General features: G+C 39.3%; 1 protein-coding gene across 1 annotated transcript in view; it reads right to left on the minus strand.

Annotated features, from left to right (window-relative positions):
• FRAS1 (Fraser extracellular matrix complex subunit 1) overlaps positions 1 to 12757 on the minus strand; it is a 434689-nt gene that overhangs the window by 167670 nt on the left and 254262 nt on the right. The window contains 5 exon segments of the mRNA XM_038582341.1: positions 1 to 227; positions 3322 to 3459; positions 5167 to 5307; positions 7059 to 7199; positions 10034 to 10180. Of these exon segments, the coding sequence (XP_038438269.1) occupies positions 1 to 227; positions 3322 to 3459; positions 5167 to 5307; positions 7059 to 7199; positions 10034 to 10180 (794 nt within the window).

A 12757-nucleotide genomic window follows, 5' to 3' on the forward strand; every position in this document is an offset into this window, starting at 1 on the left:
CACATCCTTCCAGCTAAAATGGCCAGCCTTGTCAAGCTGAACTTCTCTTCCATTCCTCGAGAGCACTAGCTGACCATTGGTGGGAGTGCTCACAACATGGAACTGGAGGTCTTCCATCCTGCCATCCTGGTCTTGGACATTCAGAAGGGGAAAATCCAGTGGCTTCATTGAACCAATTGCAAGGGTGAGAGAACCATTCACATGAAGACTAGGAGTATATATTTTGCCTAGAAAATATACAAGTCCAAAGATCAGATTCGGTTCATTCACTAATAAGGGTATTTTTTTTTAAATAAATAGACTCGTAATGTTTGTTCAGAAATGAGACTCTAGGCTATTGTGCACCATAAGCCTCCTTCTAATCCAGTGATTCTCACCCGGAGTGCATATGAAAATAACAGATTCTCAAGGTTAAAATGTAAATTTCTAGAAGAAAATATAGTATAAAATCTTTAAAAAAATTTTTTTTAAATTTATTCATGAGAGACAGAGAGAGAGAGAGAGGCAGAGGCACAGGCAGAGAGAGAAGCAGGCTCCATGCAGGGAGCCCAATGTGGGACTCAATCCCCGGTCTCCAGGATCATGCTCTGGGCCAAAGGTGGCGCTAAACCACTGAGCCACCAGGGCTGCCCTGTGTAAAATCTATGAGATCTTAAATTAGGCAATGCTTTCTTAGATATGACACAAAAGGCATGCATGACAAAAGAAAAAAAATAGATAAATTGGACCAAGGTACTTCAAAGGACACTGGTAAGAAAGTGAAAAGGACAATCCATAGAGTGGGAGAAAATAGTTGCAAATTATATATCTGAAAAGAGACTTGTATCCAAAATATATATAAAAAAATCTTATTTTTCAATAAAAGACAAGTAACCTAATTCAAAAATAGGCAGAGTTTGAATAGGCATTTTTCCAAAGAAGATATACAAAGGCCAATAAGTACATGAAAAGGTGCTCAATGTCACTCAAAACCATAATGTGATACCACCTCACGGTCATGATGAAGGGCAATAAAACTTATTCCTGAGGATGTGGAGGAATTAGAAATCTTACACATTGCTGGTGGGAATGTAAAATAGTGCAGTTTGGCAGTTCCTCAAACAATTAAACATAGAGCTACCCTATGATCCAATAATTCTACTCGTAGGCATATACCCAAGAGAACTAAACACATATGTCCACATAAAAACGTGTACGTAAATGTTCATAGCAGTTATATATAATAGCCTAAAAGTGAAAACAACCCAAATGTCCATTAATTGGGGGAATGAATAAACAAAATACGGTATATTCATACAATGGAATATTATTCAACTGTAAAAAGAAATGATGTAGTTGGTGATAAGTGTTCCAATGTAGAGGAACCTTGAAAATATTATTGCCAAGTGAAAAAAGCCAGACATAAAAGGCCACATACTGTATGATTCCATTTATGTGAAATGTCTAGAAGAGCTAAACCCACAGAAACAGAACATTGATCAATGACTGCCTCAGACTGGGGCAAGCATAGAAACTGTTAATGGTTACTGAGTTTCTTTTTGGAAGAATAGAATGTCCTGGAATTAGAGAGTGGTGATGATTGCTTAACCCTGTGAATATGCTGAAAACCACAGAATTGTATATGTTAAAGAGTGAATTCTATGGTATGTGAATTATATCTCAATAATAATAATAAAGAATCATATATATCATATATATCCCTGGGTGGCACAGCGGTTTAGCGCCTGCCTTTGGCCCAGGGCGTGGTCCTGGAGACCCGCCTCTCTCTCTCTCAATCTGTGCGACTATCATTTAAAAAAAAAAAAAAAAAAAGAATCATATAGGACCCTTTTAAAACAGTACTGACACTTAAACTCCACCATCAGAGATTCTGACTTAGATGTTCTGGAGTGGGAACCTTATTGATTTTACAAAGCTCCTCAGGCAACCCTAATGGACTTCCAAGTTGGGAACCACAGTCCTAACCTAATACTTTGATCACATCTGACCATCAGACCCATTAAGGGTAAGAAAAAAAGCAAGGGTCTGATATCATTTGCTCGAACAGTATGATTATCAGTGACTTATATTCAGAATTCATATGAAGTATACCCACTTTGTTTTAAAATTTTACCATCTTTGTCCATAGGAAACATCTGATGGATGAATATCTGATCATGATGTGAAATTCATCCTGTCTCCTGCAAGCTGTTTTGCCTGGATTTCATTGCTAGTGTTTCCTTCTACAAGTAGGTCAGTCAGGACAGTTTGGGAATGCCAAATTTCAAGGGGACTACTTTCACTCTAAGATACTCTAATGAAAATGAAATTCGTTTTCACAAGTTGACTTGTACTATGTCCCAAGAGGAGTAGGCTGATTCTCATGTACTTGGGGTTTCCAGAAGGATCCCAATAAAATAAGCCAAATATATCTTTTTCCCATGGGAAAGTCTTAATATCTTTAGAGGTCAGGAATTTAAAGACAGAAAATGTGATTGACTATGGGTGTTAAAATATGCCTCACATTATTGAGAAGGACACTCAAAAGCTGAGGAATGCTCAACCATAGTATAACTCTCAAGGTTCATTCATCTATAAAACTTGGGGGATTCAAAATTAAGAGTGAATTTAAATTTGCTTCGCTTTTGTTGTTTAAGGTGATATATCCATTAATGTATTGGAGAAGGCTAGCTCCATTCCCTTAATACACCACCTTACTCTTAATGGGTGACTTGAAATCTATTTGCTTTATTTTTTATTTATTTATTTATTTTGAAATCTATTTGCTTTAAATGTGTGACCTTAATGGGGCAGGCTTCTCACACTACTCGTTACTTATTTGCAATTTATCTCCAGTATGTCCACAAAATATGCACCATTGACACCTGGCATAATTAGCTCTACAAGTATATATATATATGTAAATATATATGTAAATTATATATATGTATATAATTATATAAATTATATATAATGTAAATTATATATAAGAAGTTATATACATGTATATATAAATATATTTACATATAATAAATATATTATATATTTATATAATAAATTATATCTATATGTATATATGTAATTTTCTACAACATATCTGTAGTTCAGAAACATAACTTCTGATAGTTGTTATTTTTAAAGGACAGATTGTTTCTTTTTCCCAAAGATCTTAGAAGCTGAGTTTCTCCAATGTCCATGTCCTATAAATAATCCCTTATTCGTTAACATTCCCAGAATGAGACTGAATTTTACATCACATGAGCTAATTGTATCTACAAACTCAGTCTCTGCATGGAGAAATTACAGGTTCCTACACCAGAACATCTGACAAGAAGCACTTACCAGTACATGTTTCATTAGAATGGGCAGAGAAGCCAGGAATGCAGTTGGAAATACAAAGGCCACTCTTCAAAAAGAACCCATGGTCACAGAGATGACATTGGTCCTGGCGGCTGCACTGCAAGCATGCCCGGGGGCAGGCTGTCAAAGAAAGGACACGGTAAGTGAGGCACACCAAAGGCATAGTCACCAGTGAGGTCCACCAATGACAGAGAAATAAAGAGTGACATGACAGCACAAGCAACATAGGACCCCCAACTACAGCAAAAGGAATTCCTCTAGAATTTCACAGGGAGCAGATCTATCCTCAGAAGGAAAGTGAATACAGCAGAGCATCTTTGTTTTATGCACTGTGATGTGAAAATGTTGCACATAAATGGATTATTTAAAAAGTTAAACATAATGACTTGTAAGAGAGGTGGTTTAAAATGATTAAGAGCACAGGCCCTTTCTCGGTACCATTCCTCCTCTACCACTTACCAGCTGTCCGCTTTGGGCAAGTTCCTTTAATGATCTATGGTGTGATTTTCTCTTATTAAAAATGGAGATAGTAACAGCACCTAATGCAAATAACTGTTGGGAGGATGTGTTATGAGGTGAAGAGACTAGAACACTGCCTGGCATTTAAAAGGCCTCAGCTACACTACTAATACCACTGCTACTCTATTATTATTATTATTATTATTATTATTATTATTATTATTATTTTAAATGCATGAGGAGAGTAAGCTCATTAAAGGACCATAGGAGGGATGCCTGGATGGCTCAGCGGTTGAGCGTCTGCCTTTGGCTCAGGGCCTGATCCTGGAGTCTGGGGATTGAGTCCCACATCAGGCTCCCTGCATGGAGCCTGCTTCTCCCTCTGCTTATGTCTCTGCCTTCTCTCTGTGTGTGTCTCTCATGAATAAATAAATAAAATCTTTAAAAAATAAAATATAAAAAAAAGGACCATAGATTTATTTCTTTGGGTCAAGTTAATAATAATCTTTTATAAATCGAGTGTTTACTGCCTAATTTTTCTGCTTCCTTAATCAAGATGTTATTATACAGAAGTGGTATATACTTTAAAGGCCCTGAATTGGAATCAGAAAACTTGGGTTGAATATCTGATTTTATGTTGCCTTGATTAATATTCTCAAGCCATTGTCTTTCTTTTTTTTTTTTTTTCACTTGTGAAACAGGATTCATAATGTCTGCTGTGTTTTTACCACCAAGTCATTGTGAATATTAAATGAGATAATGCAGATGGAGGAATTTTGTGAAATGTAAAATGCCATGCAGGGGTCATGGCTTTATTTAAGTGTCAGGTTTTCTTCAAAGTGGGGCATATGATATTAAGTTTTAATGGAAATGATGAGAACCAATTGAGGAAACTCTCGTGGATATCCCAACAGACACGGAGACTAAAACTTTGGGTTGAACTTTAATAATAAAAGTTCAATGCATCTCACCAAATTGTCCTCAGAAATCCTGCTCTTCAAGGATATTAGGCCAATAATAGGGTCATCAGTAATTTAGTTTACACACTGAAAATTCTATGCCCATATCAATAAGAGTATCTGCTCTTAGTTCAACATAAGCCTCACATTCCATAAAATACTGGCCTCATTTCCACAAAGACCTAAGGGACAACATTGATTTATGCAAGAGAATTATTGGCCTGCACTTTATATTCTATTTAACCAGCACTTGGCAGATGTGCAGGGGAAGCCATCAATTTCTTAGGCCTAGCTCCCTGTGTTTCCATTCTACTTCTCATCCAGATTCTTCTTTGTTACCTGAGAATCAACACACTTGATTTACTTGTGGCCCTTATTTTTCTTCCAGAGGACTCAGTCTCCGAGTTACCTGTGCATTGGCGATTTACATGGTCTGCAAAGTACCCCTTCCCACATTCTTGGACACACTGGCCTTCCAACAGGAGAAATGGCCCTTCACAGCGAGCACACTCATGGGGACCTTGGCACCGGAGACAGTGGTTGCCACAGCCTAATGGACAAAAATCAAATCAACAGAACAGTATAGCTTTCCAAGGGAAGGGGTTCCTGGCCCTTATGAGGAGTCAGGAGCCAGGCTTCTGGTTGCGACTACTCTACTTACCAACAGGATGATTTAGGATCAGAGATTCAACTTCTCTGAGCCTTGATGCTCTCTCCTATAAAATGAGAGTGGACACATACTGTCCCTCCCAGCTTGCTGGACAAAGATCAAGGTAAATGGAAAATACTAGGCAAACCTAGAAGCTACAGTTACTAGCCATTATCATTATTATTAATTAGTCCATGGTTCTCTTGCTTCACTCAAGTGTCCATCTTTCCTGACTCACCCAGTCAGTTATTAAAGTCTCCCCAACATGTTCCCAGGAGTGCCATCTGTGCACTTGCAGGGCATTTTGAGGTCTGAAGATTTTGTGATGTTAAATCAAGGCTGAAGGGAGTGGGACTTCTTAGAAGGATGGTGGTAAGACATCTGGTACATGCAGGGCTTCGGGAGACAGATGGTGGAATAATACAGTCCATCATGTATAATACCTCCCCATCCAGAGGACAGGACTGTTCAATGCTCTAGGAGATCCAAAAGTCATCAAAACATAACTGTTTGTGAGGCCATTTACCCCCAAGATTACCCCACTGACCTCAAGTTTTAGAAAATATCATGTTTGGGCATGGGAGGAGCAGAGAGGGGGCATTTTTACTACAACGAAGAAAAGCTCTTAGCAAAGAAACCAGAAATTGGATAAAAAGCCAGAAAGAAGGGCAGCCCCGGCGGCCCAGTGGTTTAGCACCACCTTCAGCCTGGGGTGTGATCCTGGAGACCCAGGATCGAGTCCCATGTCAGGCTCACTGCATGGAGCCTGCTTCTCCCTCTGCCTGTGTCTCTGCCCACCCCCTCTCTCTGTGTCTGTCATGAAAAAATAAATAAAATCTTAACAGTGAGAATGGGGCAAATTAACAAGGCAGGAAACAACAAATGTTGGAGAGGATGTGGAGAAAGGGGAACCCTCATACACTGTTGGTGGGAATGTGAACTGGTGCAGCCACTCCGGAAAACTGTGTGGAGGTTCCTCAAAGAGTTAAATAGACCTGCCCTACGAGCCAGCAATTGCACTGTTGGGGATTTACCCCAAAGATTCAGATGCAATGAAACGCCGGGACACCTGCACCCCGATGTCTCTAGCAGCAATGTCCACAAGAGCCAAACTGTGGAAGGAGCCTCGGTGTCCATCGAAAGATGAATGGATAAAGAAGCTGTGGTTTTTGTATACAATGGAATATTCCTCAGCCATTAGAAACGACAAATACCCACCATTTGCTTCGGCGTGGATGGAACTGGAGGGTATTATGCTGAGTGAAGTAAGTCAGTCGGAGAAGGACAAACATTATATGTTCTCATTCATTTGGGGAATATAAATAATAGTGAAAGGGAATATAAGGGAAGGGAGAAGAAATGTGTGGGAAATATCAGAAAGGGAGACAGAACGTAAAGACTGCTAACTCTGGGAAACGAACTAGGGGTGGTGGAAGGGGAGGAGGGCGGGGGGTGGGAGTGAATGGGTGACGGGCACTGGGGGTTATTCTGTATGCTGGTAAATTGAACACCAATAAAAAATAAATTAAAAAAATCTTAAAAAAAAAAAAAAGCCAGAAAGGAAATTTGCCAGAGACTCCTTGTCAGAACAGTGAAAACTTGGAGAAGGCTGAAGTGTGGATGAGAACAGAGCAGGGACTATAGACACTTACTTTTGCAGAGACCCAAGTCCCTGTAGAAGGACGGTGAGCACTGCTCCACACAGGCTCCGTCCTGGAGAACGTAGCCATCCATGCACTGCAGGCAGTCTGTCCTCAGGGGTCCGCTGCACGCATTGCAACTCCAATCACACTCTAGAAAGGAAGTCCATGTTAGATCACCTTCATCTGTCCACCCTCAGTCCCAGCAACTAAATTAGGAGGACACCATCTGCAGTGACAAGGGGTAAAGTGAGGACAACATTCAGATGTCAGATAAATGAGCTCTAACGAGGTTTCTGCTTGTAGGAGCCTGAACTCCTCTCTGAGGTTTAGTGTTTCCTAATTATGTTAGACACGGGCATGTACAAGGATCACTCCATGCCTGTGCAGAGCCTGCTTGTCAGCAGGGCTGCTGAGGAGCCAGATTAACTTAATATTACTCCATGTGCCTCAGAGTTGTTTATTCCTGTGCCATGGTGTCTTCATGCAAAGCCTGCTCTATTACAGGGAGGGGCCAATTTGCCTCCACAAACCTAATCTGGACCTCGTCCAAATGCTCCGTAGGTAAGGGGATGTCAGAGACTCAACGAGGAATGCATCTGCTGCCTCCACCATCACCGGCTGCTTGATTCTCTACTTCTCAAAAATCAGGTGCTGACCCACCCAACAGAAAGAACCAATGATGTGAGAATTAAATGGCACATGAAGCAACTGTCCAGGAAGAAAGGGCTTACAGAAATAACAGAAGATCTCCTTAAAGCAGTAGAATGGACTCATTTACATGTTATGTAATGTTATCAATAAGCACCTTTCAGCACAGTGCTGAACGGTGGGTAGAAAGTGGGCAGACCCTGGCTTCAAGAGGCTTATGTGCCCATGGGTTCCAGCCTTGGATGTGCACCCATATAAGCCAGGAGGATTATTAGGTATACAGATTATTAGGCTCAACATAAGAACTATTAATGTTGTCTTGAGGACTGGGGCACAAGGAAACATGCATGTCAGGGCCACTACTGTTGTTTCTGTGCTTATGATTATTATAGTGGTTGTTACTGTTGCTGTGGTTGTTGAAGGCCCAGGCAATTCCTGCAGCCAGGACATTCGTGTCTGAGACCCAAAGTTCCAGCCAGTAAATTAAGTCCTTCATGTATGTAAGGTGGGACAATGCCACATGGTTAAGTGCTTGTGTTTTGAAGACAGCCAAGTCTCTACTGAAGCTATGGCTGAGCCACTATTTATCTACATCTCTTATATACCTCCCTTAAATTATTTGAGCATCAGTTTCCTTATCTGTAAGACAGATAAGAACAGTATCTATTTCATAAGGCTATTGTATAGATTAAACAAAGTGATGAATGTAAAGAAGTTAGCACAGTGCCTGGCACCTAGTAACAGATTAACAAATATTTTGCTGCCCAACTGTTTTTCTCAGAGAACATTCTGCACCCTCACTCCACCAACCATACCAGCTGAGAATAAGGAAACTTCTCATTAGTCACCTCTCTCTTTCTTGATGCAGTATTTCTAAGTCCCAAAGAAGCAGGTAAATGTGCAAGGCAGTACACATGCTTCCAAGAAGATATATAAAGTTAATCTCACTCATTTATTTGGTTGAATCAGTCCTGAGGGAGAATGACTAAAGTAGAGCCTTGAAAACTGCCAGCATAGTTGTGAAATCATTTACAACATGGAGGATTTGTGATAATCTTGTTTTTCACCGCAAATCGACAACCACTGTTTGGAAGGGGAAAAACTATAAAAGCTTCCGTGGTCTTGAGCACAGAGGCCACCTAAGTTGACAACGAGTAGGATCTCTTGGAATGGAGAATATGCAATTTTGCAAAGCCTTAAAACATCCCAAACTCACTTGACAGATGTTTGGCCTTCATATCTGAGGCCCAGCTTTTTGGGCAGAACTGGAGAGATGGGAGACAAGTGGAATAGAGGGATGGAGGAAGAAAATGGAAGAAAAGCAAGGAAAATTCTGTTCTCCTTGCTGAGCACTGCCATTTAACGAGCATAAGCCCCAAGAATTCCAACCACTAGAAAACAAGGTACTAGGTTTCTGACATTGCCTCCTTACAAACTCCTCAAGCACAGGACTGTGTCTTTACTCACCTAAGTCTGTTAAACAGAGATGAACAATCAGATACAACCCCTATCTTTTTTTTAAGATTTTATTTATTCATTTGAGAGAGAGAGAAAGCACACAAGCAGGGGGAGGGACAAAGGGAGAGGGAAAAGCAGACTCCCCGCTGAGTGGGGAATATGATGCAGCGCTTGGTCCCAAGACCCTGAGATCATGACCTGAGCCAAAGGCAGATGTTTAACCAAGACACCCAAGCACCCCAATCTCTGTCTTCATTAAGCTTAGGTTCTAGCAATCTAGAGTTTTATATGCAAGTGCCTCTAGGTCCTAGGAAGGTAATGTAAATCTCTCAATAGGCCTGGTGTGATAAAAGAGGGAATGGTGGGGACTGTAGTGATCTGAACACACAACAGGGACAACCACTACTCATCTCCAACTGACTGCTGCATCGTGGAAATGCAAATCCAGTATTGCCAGATCACCTGACTTTTTCAAAAGAAACAGAAAATATCAATTTTTGTATATGAAGTCTTCTACATTTTAAAATGCATTAATTAAAAATTTTAAAACACTGTAACATTAGAGGGGCCAAAAAAACCCTCTAAGTCTTGGACCACATACAACCTGAATTTCTGGTTTGCCACGTCTGGTCTAGCTACTCAAACCTTGCACAATATCTGGCACATAGTGGGTGCTCAAAAATATTTTCTTAATAAAGTACATACAAAAAAAGGAAATAAATTGCATACATGCATTCATAATACATGATGACTTCTTGGTATCATCAGAGAAAGCTGAAACATATGACAGTATTTTCCCAATGTGCAGGATTGGACACCTACAGTACAGGGAGATCACTGAGGAAAAGAATCATTGCACAGTTCTGGAAGAGCTTTACCTTTGCAGATCTTGGTGGAGAAGTCAAGAAAGTACTGTGGGGCACAGCTCTCATACTGACATTCCCCAAAGAGCAAGACCTTGTTTGGATCTCGGCAAGAGGTACAGCTGGCCTGTGAATCACAGCTTCTACAATCAGCATCACATGCTGAGGAGATAGGAAAAGAAAATGACCAGATAATTATCATTGCAAATACTGAAGTACTGATCAAACCTTAACAGATGCTACACAGGAGCAAAGCTCTGCTCCAACCTATGCTCTAATTGTGGCTCATAACCCTCCCCTGTGATCAACAGAAGCAGAAAACGTTATTCTTATTTTCCAGAGAAGATAAATTATAAATCCAAGAATGGAAATCCCACATCCAAGTTGCCCTGTGATTCAGCAACAGAATTTATACTTACTCCAAGATCTCTGGAATGACAGTCCAGAGATGTATTTGAACTTTACTTCTTAAGGAATCAAGCCCCCTATTGTTCATGTGGAGTCACATTTTTGAGTGATGCCAAGATTAAAATTAGACAACTACTTTATTGTGAAGCTCAGGAAATCCCATGTTTTAAGCCGCAAAAAACTTTAAGGAGGCCTGGCTTTCTGATTCACCCAGTTGTAATTCTCAGTAGCCGCTTAATTCAGGCACTCACGGATGATTTCCAAATCTGGTCATACTTCCATCTTTCCTAACTTAACAACTGGCATTTCTGCATCTGTTCAGTTGTCTATGCTAGAAATTTTTGGGGCTATCTTGACAACCCCCCTTACTCTCATTCCTACCCCAATCACTCATTGGATCCCATTTATTCAAATTTTCCTACCTAATTCCCAGAACTTTATGCTTCTCTCTACATCCATACATGCCAATATATCCAAGCCATCATCATCTCCTACTAGACTACTGTCATAGCCTGCTAATTGACCCCTTTGCCTTCGATTTTCCATGTATCCACAAGAATGAATTTCTTAATTCATACTGCTCAGGTTTCAGAGGATACTTTCATCTATAAACTCATATCTTTCTTTAACCCTAGAAATTTCCAGCCACCATTTCTGTAAATATTACTCCTCCATCACTCCCTCCATTCTTTCCACCCAGAAATATTAATACACGTATTTGAATCCTCTCAATATAATCTCCAAGTCTCTTGTCTTTAACTCTTATTCTTCAGTGACTTCTTTAAGGTCTCCCCTGACTCTCCAGTCTAGAGTAAGTCTCCCTGTCACTGCTCTTATAGCACCCCAGACATTTCATTCATGCCATACATAATAATTTTCATTAAAATGATTATTTAACTTCTGTATCCTTTAAACTATTAAGCGTCATGAAAGCAAAGGCCAGGTTTGTTTCATTCCTTATAATAGTATCCAGCACCTGACTATTTATCTTTCATATTGTGGATGTTTAATAAACATTTGCACATAAATAAAGGAAGCCACATATTGTAGTTATATATTCAAGTGCTAGCATCTCTGCCTCATTCTGAAATTTTCTCCAAGTACATATCAGAGGAAAAATCCAGAGAATGATCTAGAGTTTTAGAGTTTTAGATCTAGAGGATATCAAAATGTGTGGCACAGTGCAAGAAAATTACCTCCTGGTTAAAAAAAAAAAAAAAAAGGAAGTCCTCTCATTTCAGCTATAAGAAATGTCATTGATATAAAATATTCATTAGATATGTAGATTGGTAATTAAAGATCTTAGAAGAATTCTAGACTGGATTTTCAAACAGATGGTTTGAGAATAATTAGAAAAGAATATTTTAATTTTTGGAAACTTATGTGAAATTAAACTTCTATCTTTTTGGCTAGAATTTTTACATATGCTATATCTTAATTTTAGCAAAGGGTTTGACAAAAATCTCAAAAATAAACCTGTAAATACAAAAATGAAGTGGTGTCTAGTGGTTGTAGGTGGATTTGAAAATGGTTGAAATGCATACTCAAAAAGTTATCAGTAAACCTTTGTAATTAGTAAAAGAAATGCCCTCAGTAGAATATTATGATGAAGTCTTAACTTTTTACTTGATGGACATTTTTATTAATAACTTTAATTAAAGCAAAGAAATCATGCTAATAATATCTACATATGCCACATACACCTAATAAGATACACACATAGTCTAATTTCGCCAGCTAGAACAACTCACACTCAATTTTGGCTAGTTGAACAATAAGCTAAAAGTAATCCAATGAAATAAGCAAAACTCTAAAGTCCTGCGTTTATTTCCTGTAACTAATTGCATAAATAAAGGATACAGGAGACCTGTTCAGACGGTAGTTCCTATAAAAAATGATGCAAGAATTTTAGATGATTAAAAGCTTATTAAAGGTGTGATATGGTTACTAAAGAAACAAACACAATCTTAAGCTGAAGAGCCTTCATATAACCTAAATGTCAGCTGGACCTCCCTGTACAGCTGCAAATGAAGCCCAAATGCCAATTCCTTAGCTTAGAGTGACAGGACAATGCCCTGCCAGATAACTGAGATAACTGTCTCAGTTTAGACAGGAAGATAACTGTCGTTTACTTCCTCAAGTGTCTGCATACCTTCTTATTCTTGAATCCTTCTATGCAATCTTTCATTGCATCTTAGAACCTCAAAGTATAATTCAACCCCTCTACTGGCTTCCGAAACAAATGGGTTCATGCCAAGCATTTTGAAATGTTAGAAGACTATATGGAGATTTGGAGGGATGCAGCAGTGTCACACCGAGGAGCAAGGAGCT

This window comes from Canis lupus, chromosome 32 (assembly GCF_011100685.1).
Source record: "Canis lupus familiaris isolate Mischka breed German Shepherd chromosome 32, alternate assembly UU_Cfam_GSD_1.0, whole genome shotgun sequence".
NCBI lineage: Eukaryota > Metazoa > Chordata > Mammalia > Carnivora > Canidae > Canis > Canis lupus.